A 16,764-nucleotide genomic window follows, 5' to 3' on the forward strand; every position below is an offset into this window, starting at 1 on the left:
GTTAAAAAAAGCTTTTTCAGTTTTAGTTCACGTAATCATCTCAGATTTTAGTTGATAGTCTAACTATTCAAGATAACAATATTTTTAGAGATTACAGTTAATTGTGAGGATCGTTTCAGCAAGTCGATGATGTTTCAAATACTTATCACAATGTAAAATTACCATCGTTTTCTATGCAAATACATGAACTCTCAACAAAATGAAAGTATTTGCTACGATCACTACAACTATACTGAACCATTATTAATTTCAATATTGTATGACATTCGATTCTTCACATCTCCCTAAAGCACAGATATAAATATTAAATACATGATTCATAAACACAAACATACATTTAAATGAAATAGGTCGTTCCTTTGCGCATTTCCTGCATTCGATTGTTTAAGTTAATATCCACACATTCGGAATGTGAAATTCGGTCGAGAGTCGTGACCCGTTCCGCGACCCACATGAAAACTTTAGCACTTGTCAAGCGCTTTAATTTATTTATACTTCTCACTCGCTTACTAATTAACTCTTTACTGTTTGTTTCGTATATTTGTTTCCGTTTCGTGTTTTTTCAGCAAACAATTACTTTTTATAGCATACCCAATATTACGTGCAAGAATAAACGTTAAGGTACAATATACCGATGCTATAGGAAATGAGTAAAAATTTCGTGAAAATTTAACAAATATGTACTCTTATTAATAAATGCGAAGACTAGGGGCGGTAGAACTACTGTTTGGATACATCATCGTTATTCGATTGAATTCCGCTATGCATATTTGAAATCACAACTAACTTAGTTAATAATAGATAAATAAGCTTATTAGATAAAGGTAAAGGAATCCGTAAGTAATAAGAAATTAAACAACAATAGTATTCATCAAAAACATTTATTGATCATTCACAAAACTTATAACTAAATAGGCAGAACAGATCTTAATTCTAATTTCTAAGGTTACATAAAAGTAATTTTGGTCCGCACTTGGTTCACTTGCCATACATTCAAATTTTCATACTCTTCAATGCACGCATCCACCTGAAATTTTTTTTATAGTTAGTTTAGTCTAAAATCTACAGCTTTTTCATCCTCACACTATAGATGAAGTAATAAAAAGAATAATTTTCTCCACCGAAGATCGGAAACTTTAGATAATTTAAATTCATACAACACAATTACAACGAATACAAGAGATATGCCTGCAGAGCACAAGCGTGAGCGCAAAAGCTTTACTCACAATTTACTAGAGACTTTAGGATAACTAAATACAGTTTAACTTTCCCAATGAATTATTAAGTAAAAAAATGTAACAAAAAAAACTAAAAAGAATTGGTTGTCTGTAAAGTCGGTTTACTGACGATAGTTGAACGTGACAACGTCCGATTGTGCTTCTTTGTCGCTCGTTCTGCGCTCTCGCTTGCACTTCAAGCCTTACGTGGAACGCCTCAGAGCGAGGTAACGCCGCATGAGTCATGTTTTTTCGTGCGTGCAGGCGGCTCTATCGAATTATAAGATGTTGTCACGTCAATAATAACTAAATATACCTGATCAGGTTTAAAGCCCTTATCCACACAGCGCTCGATGACGTCAGCGATCTTCACCGTGCTGGCTCCGCCGGCCAGCTCGCGCACCACAGCGAAGATTCTGTCCGTTGCGCTTATACCCCTGGAATTTTATTTATTTTAGTACTTACTAATTGTGTCGCGATATTTCTCCTATCTTAATATATATAAATCTCGTGTCACAATGTTTGTCCTCAATGGACTCCTAAACCACTTAACCGATTATAATAAAATTCGCACACCATGTGCAGTTCGATCCAACTTGAGAGATAGGAGAGTTTAAACATGTAGGTAGCACGGGCGAAGCCGGGGCGGACCACTAGTATATTTATATAGCTTATTTCTAGTCCATAAGATTTACTTTAGTACTAGTTATGCCGCGCGGTTTCACCCGTGGACGAAAAATCGGACAAAATACAGTATTTCTATAGATCATATTGTGTTATTCTAATATATGTTTTTTCATGAATGAGTAACAAACACACATATATCCAATATCCATACTCACAACCTTACAAACTTTCGCATTTATAATATGCGTACGATAGTATTAGCACCAACAAACTCAAAAGGACATATCAAATGGGTACAAAATAATAACAAAAGGTACCTTTGCACGTTTTCTTCGACGTGTTGCAGCGACTGCTTCGACATGTCCACAAGGCGGATTGCTTCAGACACATCTTCTTTTTCAACCACATCAGATAACCTGATATATAAAATACACTTATGATTGAATGCAAAATACTTACAATTTGATTTTATTTATAAAATTTTATTTAAGTACCATTTTTGTTGGAGATTTCCACTTTTTATATTTCACACACATTACTAAAAACATGTATTTGAAGTGAATTTTACATTACTGTGAAATATAATTAAAAAAAAATATTGGTTGTCTGTAAAGTCGGTTTACTGACGATAATTGAACGTGACAACGTCTGATTGTGCTTCTTTGTCGCTCGTTCCGCGCTCTCACTTGCACTTCAAGCCTTACATGGAACGCCTCAAAGCGAGGTAACGCCGCATGAGTCATGTTTTTTCGTGGCGGACAGGCGGCTCTATCGAATTATAAGACGTTGTCACGTCAAAAACTGGGAGTTTAGACATAAATATTTCAGAAAACTTACCTAAGTCTTGCGAGCGCAGTGGAAAGCCGCAACACGGCGAGTAAATTCCTCGCTGAAGTGAACGTCACGTCGCGGCTGTTGCGGGCCTCACGACGCAGCTCTACGTATGACGCTGAGAGAGTTAAAAATTTATAAATAACGCTCTATTGTTCTTAAAATGAAAGTAAGAGATTGCTCTATTGCCATTTGAAAAAGAAAAGTGGTACAGGTTTTGCGCTCTAGACGTCCTATTCTACATAAAGCGTCACTGCTATCTAGAATTTAGATACACTGTGCTGCGCTCTATGTCGTGCTCTGCTCTATGCATATCACAATAACTACCGCGCTTTAAGTATTGCACTCTGTGTCGCTGTCTGTGCCGCGTTCTAGGTGTCGCTCTTTAAGCGTCGTGATACCGTATTACTCGTATAACCCTCTAGATGTGCACCGCCCTACCTGTCGCACTTCTCTATATTCTACTCTACGTAGAGCGCAAGTACTCACAAGCAATATAGTCAGACAACTGCTCTAGGTAGAGCACAATTACTCACAAACAATATAGTCAGACAACCGCTCTTGGCAGAGCACAAGTACTCACAAACAATATAGTCAATCGCTCTAGGTATAGCACAAGTACTCACAAACAATAATATAGTCAGACAACCGCTCTAGGTAGAGCACAGTTACAAACAATATAGCCAGACAACTGCTCTAGGTAGAGCACAATTACTCACAAACTATATAGTCAACCACTCTATGTAGAGCACAAATACTCACAAACGATATAATCACTAAGATGTGTGGGCACGGCGGGCTGCTTGCGGCGTGTGAGAGCCACGTAGCGGCGCACGAGCCGCATGCTCAGCGCTCGCACTTCGCTCGGCGGCTGCGATGAGTGCTGGTGAACGTATGCTATGTGCTTCGCTAGTTCCAAGTCCTTGTCCCTGTTTATATTGAGATATTATAGATACAATACAATACAATACAAATATAGATACTTCTCTACATCTTATGAATGGATGGAAATCTTGTTGTATGAAAAAAATTCTTTGCCCATTTCTATAGATTAGACAGGTCAAAAATGATTTTATAGCGCTTGGTGTTAAAGCGGTGTTAAGCACTTTTATGCATAGAATTTATACAGCTATAAATAAATTTGGAATACGTATTTGCTCTTGCTGCATTTTTTTTTTTTTAATTTTCTGATTAAAAGACTACAGAACGTAGTCAGGGTGGACAGTATTAGCGACACGTTATACAGTCACCTGTTGGGCTTGTCCTGTATGAGCCAGAGCAGGTCGAAGCGCGAGAGCAGCGCGGCGGGCAGCTGGATGTTCTGCTCGATGGTGCGCTTGGGGTTGTAGCGACACGTTATACAGTCACCTGTTGGGCTTGTCCTGTATGAGCCAGAGCAGGTCGAAGCGCGAGAGCAGCGCGGCGGGCAGCTGGATGTTCTGCTCGATGGTGCGCTTGGGGTTGTAGCGACACGTTATACAGTCACCTGTTGGGCTTGTCCTGTATGAGCCAGAGCAGGTCGAAGCGCGAGAGCAGCGCGGCGGGCAGCTGGATGTTCTGCTCGATGGTGCGCTTGGGGTTGTAGCGACACGTTATACAGTCACCTGTTGGGCTTGTCCTGTATGAGCCAGAGCAGGTCGAAGCGCGAGAGCAGCGCGGCGGGCAGCTGGATGTTCTGCTCGATGGTGCGCTTGGGGTTGTAGCGACACGTTATACAGTCACCTGTTGGGCTTGTCCTGTATGAGCCAGAGCAGGTCGAAGCGCGAGAGCAGCGCGGCGGGCAGCTGGATGTTCTGCTCGATGGTGCGCTTGGGGTTGTAGCGCCCGTACGCCGGGTTCGCTGCCGCTAATATTGACACGCGCGCGTTTAGGCATGTCATAATACCCGCCTAAACAACAAGTATACAGTTAATAACAAACATAATATAACATAAATATTTAAATTATTTTGAAATAAACAATTCAGATAATGATTTGCTTATAAGATATATGTATTACGAAAATAAATAGACAAAATTACGCCAAACAATCCGTAAGGGCGTATTCAGAAAGAAAGCTTGAAACTTATAAGCGCTTATCGGCGCATGTCAGCGCTGGTAACCCGCGCAGGAAAATATATGAACATGCGCCGATAAGCGCTGATCGGCGCCGGCAAGTTCCGACAATCTTCAACAAGCGCTGGTCAGCGCTGGGCGCTGCCATATAAAATTTGTTTTGGTCTGCTTCAACCTGCTTCCTTTGTGTAGAACGAACCAGCGTTGACAAGCGCCGATAAGCACTTATAAGTTTCAAGCTTTCTTTCTGAATACGCCCTAACGCACCGCAAAGTCGACGAGTCGCACGGGAACATTAATTCAAACTTCTATCCTTCAGTTCCATCTCAATTTCAAAGTCATTTTAGTTTTGACTAATATTAATAATGTTATTGATTCATATTTCATACATTACCTTAGCAATACTGATAGTCTGTTGTTCCATAACCTCGTGTATGGCGGTACGGTCAGTTTCCGCCATCTTGTCGAACTCGTCAATACAACACACGCCCTGATCTGCGAGCACTAAGGCACCACCTTCTAACATCATCTCGCCTGTGAATGGATCCTATGGAATACAAATAAAATAAATAAAGCTTTAATTTTTTTTTTAATTTTTTAATAAATACCAAACAAAAAACATTAGCAATTATACAGAAATCTGCTTCATAGTAAGTTATCTCATGATAGTTAAAAGTAACTGAAACTCAAAACAGTGAATTGAATGGTCATGTTCCAACACAAGTGTAAGATTACAGTCTATTATTTTCCTAATTCATAATATTCGTAATATTAGTTTTGACACTATAAATAGCATTGAAATAAAAAATGCACACCACATCATATGTGGGGCTAGACAAGTGGCTTTCTATTAGCGTAAAGTTTGATAGAATAGATTATGAATGTATGAGATTGACGTTTGATTACGACGACGACGACGATTGATTACGTCAATCTCATACATTCATAATCTATTATATTAGACTTTACGCTAATAGAAAGCCACTTGTCTAGGGGGGCTGTGCTACAAACCTTCATAACAGCCGCCGTAAGCCCGACGCCAGAGGAGCCCCGGCCCGTGGTGTACTGCGAGCGCGGCGCCAGCCTGTCTATGTAGTTGAGGAGCTGGGACTTCGCCACCCCGGGGTCGCCCATCAAACAGATGTTTATGTTGCCACGGATCTTCATGCCGTTTGGACGTCTATGAAGTTATGAAGTTAGAATATGGAATGAAATAGAAAAAACACAACAATGTATAATGTCGCAGATAACTAGTAGTAGTAAATGTTCTTTACACAGTACTTGTAACTAACCTAGAATCTTAATAAAACGTCTGAATAAACTAGCTGACTGCAACATGTATATTATTTCAAAACTGTAACTGTAACTGTATGCTTAATCATTATTGTAGTCAATACAAGCCAATTTTTTTAAGTTATCACAATTTTTTTAACTTAATTTTTTCACATCCTTTTTTTTATAAAACACAATTAGCTAATACATACCTATCAACCCCTCCCACTAGAAGTAACAACAAGGCTTTCTTAACATCCTCATGTCCATATATCTCAGGCGCCAGACTCCTCGCCATACGAGAGTACAAGTCATCTTCTGCTAACTCCGCCAATTCTTCTTCAGTCAGAGCTTCCGCTAGCTCACTCTCGTCGCTTTGGTTTAAGCATGAAACGGACTAAAATAAATAATATGTATTTTATTATTTTTATGAATGAATATTGAGATTTCACAATATGAAAAGCTTTCTCTTCTTTATGTTGTAGTTAAATTGTAATAATTTTTTTTATCATATATATTTGGTGATGCAAATATGATGACAAAAATTAAACCTTTGTCTGAAATACAAGTATTGGGCGTCCTTTTTTTAGTCATGTAATGTAATAACATATTTACAATAAAAAAGCATGTAAGAATCTACCTCATCACCACTTAATACTTGAACCTGCCTTGTCACTATACACTTTGAAGATCATTTGTAATATTTACAAGCCTGTCTGTCCTTTACTCACATGAGCTTCCAAATAAGTATCAGACAGCAATCCTTGCACCATTTGTCGGAAGCCTGCATTCAGTAACGGCAGGAATATACCAGTCACCGCTACATGGTCACCGGGCTGTGCGCGGCGGGTTGTTTCACCGCGGCAGTAGACGGATAGTTGACGAGGTATGTGGCCTACTGGCACTTGGTCTGACTGGAAATTGATATAAGTTTAGCATAAAGAAATTTTATTTATTTATTTATTTATGTAAAGGTACCATACAGCTAAACTTACACTAGGTATTACGTTAACAACTCAATACGCCAATTAAAAGGTACACCAATAACAATCATAATACTGTGAGTGAGCAAAGTAATAATGTCACGATTTGGATAACTTATGTTACTGCTATTAACAACCTGTACTTGATTGTGATGCCACTTTAAGAGTACAGAAGACATACAGTAGTTTCAACATACGCACTTACTTGCGCACTTCATTACGCGCTTGAATAAACCGAATTCGCGTAAACGGGTATATTTCGGCGTGTTCGCTAGAACCGGTGGTGGCGACATGTATACGATACGTTGTTTACGAGCTTAAAAGCGAGTCAACGCTCGTATAAGTTGAGCGTGTGACATAAACGAGCTCATACACGCGTATAAAACGCTAGTCTGAAACTGTTCTTACATCAAACTTTATATTCCCTAAAAAATCAGCAATATTAAAACTTTTACAACATACAAATACAATTTAGCAACAATCATGTTAAACTTATTAAAATTATTTTAATTTCAATGAATGGTTGCTGGTTTGCTGACGGGGAGTCCTTTTTGCCACCATTGCTATTTTTTTTTCTGTTCTGTGTGTTAGATAATAAAATTTTTTGGTTGCAAATTTAAAAGTTTTTTAAATGATGGCAAATATATGCTTTCTTTTTCTATTTCTATTATTTCATTACAATAATTATCTACAACATCTACATCTATTACTCACATGCTCTTGAATTTTCAATTCCTGGAATTTCTGGAACCTAGATCCCCGAGTCTGTAAGTGTAGTTGTCCAGCGGTTTTGTTCAGGCGACACTCATCAGCAGTACATGCTGGTGGTGGGGTGAACTGTAGTGCTCGTACTGGCTGGTACGTCTCCGCACCACAGGCACTGCATGAGTATGTCGCTACTATGAGGAGGGGCTTCACATCTGTGCATCTTGTGACAATACCTGCAATTTTAGAAATATTTAAAAGAAATTTAAGGCTAAAGATAACTTGGACAGCATGTTGTTAATTGACTTTGTATGACAATAGTGTGGTATGATATAATATGGAGTAAATTGGGATATTATTGCTACATTTAAGTTTAAATTATATGCATTGTCATAATTAAAGATGTCTTAACTGTGAGAACTATCACTAAAATAAATATGTAAAATAGTTATTAATGATAATATCATACCTCTTACAGTCACTAATTTGCCAATATGTTCAGCTTTTACTTCCCTGATTGGTACTGATTTTGACGTAGATAAATCTTTGAAGTATACTTCACTAGAAATTAAACATTTCATACATGAAAAAAACATTAACAAAGAATGAAAAAAATAAGTATTAAATAGATGAATGATATTTAATGTAAATAAAAATTTAGCACAGGAAAAAGTTAAACTTACAATCGTCTTATTAGCTCTGGTGGGTATCTATTTCTGGGATCCCTCATTTCACCAGGAATTCTGTGGTTTCTGGATTCTAACATTATTCTGTGCTCTATATACACATCCAGAGAATCTTTGGCTTCAACCTAAAATGTTATTTTATACAAATTTGCTCCAAAATTAAAATAAAATATAACTGTTGATAATAAAAGGCTTACCTCTCTTTGTTTATAATCTGGCAGCATATCATATACTACATCAGAAACCATATTTGTGTATCGCCTAGTATTTTTGATTACAGCTTCGCAAAGCTCTTCATTCATTTCATGTAAATCATCCAAATCAACCACAAATGCTATCTACAAAATAAACATAGGAAAATTTTGAGGTTGCAAATAAAAAATTGTTTATACCTAACCTAAAATGATATAAACATACCTGCTCCCTATGCGCTACTTTAGTCAGCTGCTCAGAGTATTTAAAAAACTTGTTGCCCTCATCATCGGTTTGACAAAAGTCGATAAAGAAGTTTTTAAAGGACTCTGAAAGACAAAAGGAAGTATTAATAAAAATGTAATGTTTATTAAGTCTTCATTGAGTATAAATTGTATTATATTCACCTTTATCAGCAGTATAATCTCGCATAGCCATTTTTCTAGGTTTTATTATTAACTTAGATCCCAATAACACAAAGAAATTGTAAATATTTAGGGAAACAAATTAACACAACATCAATCCCAACTTTGAAGTTTGACACATTGACAAACTTTTTGGCGCGAAACAATTATGCCAAGTGCAAAGAATATACTACTCTCGTGCAAACTGCCAGAAACATGGGATCGGACAGCTGCAGCTCAAAAATATTCGTTACTTTTATCGGCGCTGCCAATATGAAAATATATAATTTTGCTCTATAATCTTTTTAGTTTTTAAAAATTCCTAAGAAAAATTCCTACGCTTTGTTATTGTTTATTACAGATTATTATTTCCGTATAATTCATACCTTTATCTTTTTGTTCGAAAATAAATTAAGCACAAATGTAATAATACGAATTTTACATAAAAAATTTACATTCAAAGTTGATATCTATACTAATATTATCTATACTTCTATACTAATATTAAGAGGAAAGGTTTGTAATTATGTATTGTGTATTATGTAATTATGTATGTATGGTTTTCACGCATAAACTATTGGACCGATTATGATGAAATTTAGCAAAGACAATCTTTAGACCCTGAGAAAGAACATAAGCTACCTTTTATTGCGAAGTATGTACCACAGGTGAAGCCGGGGCGGACCGCTAGTATTAACTAAACAAGAAGTTCCATATTATCTTATTTCTATTTATTTTTAAAGTGAAACTTTTATTACATCGTCTCAAACTTTTTGGTCTGTGTAGCGCATGTCGCGTGTATCGCGGCTGCCGAGTAGGTATACCTACTCGGCAGCCGACCAACACGCGACATGCGCTACACAAAGCAGTGTTCGGAACCGTTCGAACAGTTTCACTTTTACCGTGGTTTCATAAACATTTTTTTCATTTCACGACAAATCTCAATATTTTAATTTATGGCAATACTGCGTTCACTAGGCTACAGAAGATAGCAATCGTTAAAACATAACGTCAATATTTGGCGCCAATTTAAAACGTCATAGTGACAATAAACTTGGGAACTGGGAACTTGGTACAAAAGAAGTAAATTTAAAATTGAGATGAAATTCGTGTTTATATATTAATAATTTGTTTACATAATTCTTTGAAATGGCAGACTCCTTAGGTATGTTGAAGAATATGAGATTCATAGTGAAGGAAAGTTATTTTTGTTGGTATTTATGAAGTTCCTGATTTGTTTACAGCTGGGTCAAGAGCTAAACGCCAGAAAGTAGATAAGCATGGGCGAATGTCAGCGTTTGAAAAGCTGAAGAACCTAAAGAATAAAGGAACAAAGCATAAATATGATGTAGATGAACTTGAAAATGTTTACGACACTGTTGACGAGCGGGAGTACAGTGAACGTGTATTGCAAAGGCAGGAAGAAGATTGGATTGAAGATGGTGACTATACATATTTATCTGCTAATTATAAATCTTATTCCAAGTCTAAAAATTCCTGGATATCATTTTTTTAATAGTCATGTTATAACAGCTTGTAATAACCTAACACATTACTTTTAGATGGTACTGGTTATGTGGAAGATGGACGAGAAATATTTGATGATGATGAAATTGAAGATACATATGTTGCATCAGACACCAAAGAAAATGGAAGGGGTCTTAAAAGAAAAGCCAGAGTGGCTCCTCCAACTGCAGGAAAGGGTAACATAAGAAACCTTTTAGGAGCTATGCCGGCTAAGAAAAAGGAGGTAAGCTTACAAGCAAATAAATAAACAAACAGTTTATATGTTAAACTATCCAAAAATCTATATTTGAAATTTTCAACTTTTGATAAGGTTTCTTTGCTTCTCAAATATAGTTAATCTTATCACTTATTCTTATTACTTTTCAAAAAAACATGTTTTTTTTTTAATTTCACAATTTTATAATTATGATACACATGTGAATATACGGTTATAATCAAACCAAACAAACTTATATTCGCCTATAAATTGTCATATAGCATTTTAATTTTTATTTACAGGATACTAAGATATCTGATGACAATATTCTGTCCGACATTATGTCAGATTTAGATGGCAGTGGTCCAGCTATTGTAAAACCTAAGGCCTTAGCTACACCCAAGGCTAACACCATACAATCAACTAAGACAGATGCACAGAATTATTTTAAAACCTTATCATCATCTGTTAAGAAACCCGTTGCTACTGTTATTCTTGATGAATCCCCTGTTGTAAAGCAGGAGAAAATTGTAAGCTACTTTTTTACTTTATTTATTTAAATTGAAGTTACCTTGCTTTCAAGCATTAATAATAAAATATAATAAACACCTTATTTCTCATAATTCTAGGAAGTAAGCCCTCCCATTAAAGAAAATGGCAATGCTGCCCCCAAGAAAAACACATGGAAAATAGATAAGGAAATAAAGAAAGAGCTGGAAGATTCTCAAACACAAAACATAGAAGAATTTAATACACAAGACATTGATTTAGGGGATGATTTCAGCAATGACGCCCCAATAGAAGTGAAGGAAATAAAAGAGGAGCTGCCCAGTACAGCAAATACTATAACAGATGTAGCTGAAGAATTTCTCAATGAAGACTTTGAAATATTTCCCACTAAAAATGCGAAAAAAGAGTTAAAACCCTTGCATACAACATGGGACAACCAAATGGGTGAAAATCATGTTGTGAGTTCTATACAGTCTGATGGGAAATTACCTTTACAGATGAATAAAGATGGTAAAAAGGTCCTCAAATTCTATTGGTTAGATGCTTGGGAGGACAGGTATGTGAAGCCAGGAGTTGTATACTTGTTTGGCAAGGTGTATGTGAATCCAAAAAATAAGAAGGCAGGTTGTGTGTCCTGCTGTTTGGTTGTGAAGAATATTAATAGGCAGATGTTTTTGTTGCCTAGGGAATATGTAAGTATTAATTGATTGGAAATATAATTCTGTTATTATTTCATCATCTTGATCAAGTGAGAAAATAAAGCCTATGATATCTATAATACAAGTATGAATTGTTTCCTAAATGTAAATTACCTGTCCATATATCAGAAACAATCTAATATCACTACATAGTATAAAACAAAGTCGCTTTCTCTGTCCCTATTTCCCTATGTCCCATTGTATGCTTAAATCTTTATAACTACGCAACGGATTTTGATGCAGTTTTTTTAATAAATAAAGTGATTCAAGAGGAAGGTTTTAGTATATAATTTATTAGGTTTTAGACAAAGCGGGCGAAGCTGCGGGCGGTTAGCTAGTATATTATAAAGTGAAAGTTTGTAAGGATGTATGGATGTTTGTTACTCTTTCACGTAAAAACTACTGAACCGATTACAATGAAATTTAGCACACAAATAGAGGGTAACTTGGATTAACACATAGGATAGTCTTTATCCCGGAAATCCCACGGGAACGGGAACTATGCGGGATTTCCTTTGCAAACGCGGGCGAAGCCGCGGGCGGAAATCTAGTATTATTATATATTTCCATTATTAATGAAATACATCACACATTATAACATTTCTTGTCTTTTTATAGAAACTAGACCCAGTAACTTTAGAACCAACAGATGAAGAAGTTACCATTATGGATATTTACCAAGAATTCAATACTTCAGTTGCATCAGAATTGGGTCTAAAAGAATTTAAGTCTAGAAAAATCACAAAAAACTACTGTTTCAATATACCTGATATTCCTGCTCAGTGTGATTATTTAGAAGTCAAATATTCTGTGAGTAATTTGAATATTAATTATGTGGAAAGATAAAATAATTAATGTAGAGCTTTATCATTTATATTTTTCTAAAGTACCATCAATTAAATGTAAAAAAGTTTCAAAAGCTAGCTTAACAAGAAATAGACTATATTATAATAGATATGAATATATTTTATGGTCTCTAAAACATGTACCACCTGGTACCTTTATCATTAACAGTATTCCAGAATAAACAGTTATTCTTTTATAGTTCACACAATATAAACAGATTAAGTACCACTACATAACATTTAAGCATATAAACATTATAACCAACATTTTTTTTTATAATTTTAGGCATCCATACCACCCCCACCAACAAACAAGAAATTCTTAACTTTCTCACATATTTTTGGTGCTAATACATCATCATTAGAGATGTTACTTCTAGAGAGAAAGATTAAAGGACCATGTTGGTTGGAAATTGTAGAACCTGATAATGTTCAAGCTAAAGTTTCTCTGTGTAAACTGGAAGCAAATTGTGATGATATGGAAAACATTAGTGTTATTAGAGGTGATGAAGACTTGGAACCACCGCCCATTGTTATAGCTACAGTGAGTTGTGTTAAATTTTATAACAAAACTAGAAAATCCCAATGTACATTGTAAAAAGCTTGTGCTCCTACCACATTGAAGTGAAATTTCTTTAAACGTGTTGAGAATCATGGAGTAAGGCAATGACTTTGGTATCTTTGAATCTTGTCAGAGAAGTTTCACTTCTAACACTTGTGCTCGGCACACACGCTCTTATTTCATGTTTCATATTTATGGACATTTCTAATGGTCAATTATTTATTAATTATTGTAGTTTATTTTGAAATTGATAAATATTGATTAAAATAACACACTTTACATTTACAGATTAACATGAGAACTGCAACAGATCCTAAAACGAATAGAACAAAGATTTTAATGATTAGCTGTCTAGCACATAGTAACTTCCCCATACATAAACCTCCACCTAACCCACCGTTTCAACAGCATTTCTGTGGTAAGTATTTAAAATTATTGCAACCAAGTGTTCAATTATTTCTCATACCAAAAGTGATTTTTGTTTTTTTTTCAGTAATGACAAAATGTAATGAACTTTGGCCTCTTGATTTAAAACAAAAGTTGCCTCAATATAAAGCAACAAAACTATCAAAATGTGACACAGAAAGAGAGCTATTAAATTGCTTTATGGTTCAGTTTTGGAAATTAGATCCAGATTTAGTAGTGGGTCATGATTTGCAGGGATTCCAACAGGATTTGTTAATAGGAAATATTTTAGACTTGAAAATACCAAATTGGTCGCGTTTGGGAAGACTTAACAGATCTGTGGCTCCTCAAAAGAAATATGCCGCAAAAGATGCGTTTTTGGGTAGACTAGTTTGCGATATTAAAATTTCAGCCATGGAACTTATCAGAGCTAGAAGTTTCGATCTAGACACATTGTGTATCACTGTGCTTAAAATGAAAGAAGGTGAACGTCTAGATGTGGCAATAGAAGATTTGCCGCGTTATTACGAAAGTAGCAATGATTTATTACAACTTGTTACTCTGACAATGCAGGATGCGTCCTATATCCTCAAAATGATGTGTGAACTTAATGTTTTACCACTAGCCTTACAAATAACGCAAATTGCTGGTAACATAATGTCTAGAACTCTGTTAGGTGGTCGGTCGGAAAGAAACGAATTTCTATTACTTCACGCATTCACAGAGAAAAATTACATTGTACCAGATAAAGTATATGGTAGAAAAAATGTATCTGATGATCCTGATAATGAGGATAAAGAAGAAACAGGTGTAAATAAAAAGCAAGGCAAGAAAAAGGCTGCCTATTCAGGAGGTTTGGTGTTAGACCCTAAGAAAGGCTTCTATGATAAACTAATACTTCTCATGGATTTCAATTCCCTATATCCTAGTATTATTCAAGAGTTTAATGTTTGTTTCACAACCATAAAACGGAAAATATCATCAAATACTAATGATGATATAAGTAATTTGATTCTACCTGGTCCTAATACCGAATTTGGAGTTTTACCTACACAAATTAGAAAGCTTGTTGAAAGTAGGCGAGAAGTGAAAAAGCTTATGAAATCACCAGATTTGCCGCCAGAGCAGTATATGCAATATAATATCAGACAAACTGCTTTAAAATTAACAGCCAATTCCATGTATGGGTGTTTAGGATTTACACATTCAAGATTTTATGCTAAACCACTAGCAGCTCTTGTTACTATGAAAGGGCGAGAAATTCTCATGGACACTAAAGAAATTGTACAAAAACTAAATTACGATGTTGTTTATGGTGATACAGACAGTTTAATGATAAACACAAATTGTTTGGATTATGATTATGTGTTTAAAATTGGTAATGATCTAAAACGAGAAATTAATAAAAAATACAAGCAGATTGAATTAGATATTGATGGAGTTTTTAAGTATCTATTACTGCTCAAGAAAAAGAAATATGCAGCTGTTGTCATAAATCGAAACAAAAACGGAGAACTAATTTATAGCCAAGAACATAAAGGGTTAGATATTGTTAGACGTGATTGGTCGCAACTAGCCGCTGAAGCAGGAAAATTTATTCTCAAACAAATTCTTTCAGAGCAAAGTGCTGATGAAAGAATTGAGAGTATACAAACACATTTAAACAAGTTAAAAGACGATCTGTTGAGTAATAAAATACCAATATCGCTCTTGACCATAACTAAGCAGTTAACCAAAAATCCAAACGAATATGCCGACAAACACGCCCAACCTCATGTTCAGGTCGCTATGCGACTCAATAGCAAGAATAGTAGGCGATTCAAAAAGGGTGATATTGTTCCATATATAATTTGTGTAGATGGCACCACCAACTCTGCTACACAAAGAGCATATCACATAGAAGAATTAAAAAATTCGGAACATCTTAAAATCGATTACAGATACTACTTAGCGCACCAACTTCATCCCGTTATATCGCGTATATGTGAACCCATCGAAGGTATGGATCCAGCGCGAGTCGCCGACTGTCTCGGCTTAGACCCATCTGGCTATAGAAATATGTTAAAAAAAGAAAACTCAAACGGAGAAACTTACGAAGTAGAAAACGAAAAGGAGAAATACAGACACTGCAAAGAATTCTCATTCATTTGTGTAAATGAAAATTGTCAAACTGAGAATAGAATAAGAGAAGCAGTACGAAAATTAGATAAGGAAAGTGTAACGTTTTTAGAGCGTTGCCAAAACGAGCAGTGTACATACAAGCCAATGGACTATTTGCCGTGTATACAGAATCAGTTATGTTTGCAAATAAGGCAGTACCATAATCAGTATTACGCGGGTTGGTTATCGTGCGAGGACCCAGCTTGTGGTCATCGTACTACGCGGATGCCACAGAATTTCCAAGCAGGCTATCCACTGTGTCGCCTGTGTGAAAAGGGCCTTATGTATAGGGAATATACAGAGAAGGACCTGTATTTGCAGATCAATTTCTTCCTATTCCTGTTCGATCTTAGCAAACAGAATAACTCCAGTAAGTATATAAAACAACAAAATATTAGAAGTTGCATTTCTTTGAAAAACGCATGATGAATCATTCATGATCAACTTTTTTATATCCTTTAAATTTTTTCAAATAATTGTAAACTGCACTTAATGCTATAAAATACTTAATAGTGGATATTTCTTGTTGGAAAAAAGTAAATCAATTCAATCTATCAATTCGATCAACAACTCTACTAAAATGCCTTTTTTTTTCAGAAATCAAACTGTCACCTCAAGTCATATCTGCATTTCAAATACTCAAGGAGATGGTGGCGGACTGGCTCTCGCACTCTGCATATTCCATTATAAACCTATCGAAACTATTTAGATTCTTTAGCGTCGATTCCAAAGGCGGAAAAATTAAAACTGAGCCAGTTGAAATAGACATTTTACCAGAGACTGAACACATTGATGCTATCATGGAAATGGGAGCATACTAGATTTTATTTTTATAACTTATATGTAGATCATGGTTCTTATATAGAATTTGATAATAAATTATAAATAAA

The 16,764-nt window shown here is 35.6% G+C and overlaps 2 protein-coding genes across 2 annotated transcripts; one reads left to right on the forward strand and one right to left on the reverse strand.

Moving 5' to 3' along the window:
- Positions 1-865: 865 nt before the first annotated feature.
- On the reverse strand, positions 866-9,119 carry Mcm7 (minichromosome maintenance 7). Its single transcript, XM_090120007.1, has 16 exons — positions 8,975-9,119; positions 8,793-8,896; positions 8,573-8,713; positions 8,373-8,500; positions 8,159-8,250; positions 7,699-7,925; positions 6,733-6,915; positions 6,214-6,398; positions 5,741-5,909; positions 5,124-5,276; positions 4,398-4,564; positions 3,438-3,604; positions 2,682-2,793; positions 2,162-2,260; positions 1,534-1,654; positions 866-1,027 (listed from the first exon to the last, which is right to left on the reverse strand). Exons 1-16 carry the CDS (start codon positions 9,003-9,005, stop codon positions 947-949), a joined length of 2,160 nt encoding a protein of 719 aa, XP_089976133.1. The 5' UTR covers positions 9,006-9,119; the 3' UTR covers positions 866-946.
- Positions 9,120-10,013: 894 nt separating this feature from the next.
- Positions 10,014-16,759, forward strand: PolA1 (DNA polymerase alpha catalytic subunit). Its single transcript, XM_090120016.1, has 10 exons — positions 10,014-10,136; positions 10,216-10,413; positions 10,534-10,721; positions 10,997-11,224; positions 11,324-11,896; positions 12,521-12,712; positions 13,034-13,291; positions 13,598-13,727; positions 13,803-16,244; positions 16,472-16,759. The coding sequence occupies exons 1-10, from the start codon at positions 10,121-10,123 to the stop codon at positions 16,693-16,695; spliced, it is 4,449 nt and encodes a 1,482-aa protein (XP_089976142.1). The 5' UTR covers positions 10,014-10,120; the 3' UTR covers positions 16,696-16,759.
- The last annotated feature ends 5 nt before the right edge of the window (positions 16,760-16,764 follow it).

The sequence above is a fragment of the Colias eurytheme genome, chromosome 3, assembly GCF_061535395.1.
Source record: "Colias eurytheme isolate Ceu_HAF_F1 chromosome 3, ilColEury1 Martin Lab GWU primary, whole genome shotgun sequence".
NCBI classification, from domain to species: Eukaryota; Metazoa; Arthropoda; class Insecta; order Lepidoptera; family Pieridae; genus Colias; species Colias eurytheme.

What these genes read in the sequence shown, in the direction of transcription:
- Mcm7 (XM_090120007.1), bottom strand. Translation starts at nt 9,005, where the DNA reads ATGGCTATGCGAGATTATACTGCTGATAAAG. An exon ending in CCAGAGCTAATAAGACGATT is followed by an intron (nt 8,251 to 8,372) that starts GTAAGTTTAACT and finishes TTTAATTTCTAG; the next exon opens with TGAAGTATACTTCAAAGATT. An exon ending in AGACTATCAGTATTGCTAAG is followed by an intron (nt 4,565 to 5,123) that starts GTAATGTATGAA and finishes CTTGTTGTTTAG; the next exon opens with GCGGGTATTATGACATGCCT.
- PolA1 (XM_090120016.1), top strand. An exon ending in TTTTGTTGCCTAGGGAATAT is followed by an intron (nt 11,897 to 12,520) that starts GTAAGTATTAAT and finishes GTCTTTTTATAG; the next exon opens with AAACTAGACCCAGTAACTTT. An exon ending in GTTTCAACAGCATTTCTGTG is followed by an intron (nt 13,728 to 13,802) that starts GTAAGTATTTAA and finishes TTTTTTTTTCAG; the next exon opens with TAATGACAAAATGTAATGAA.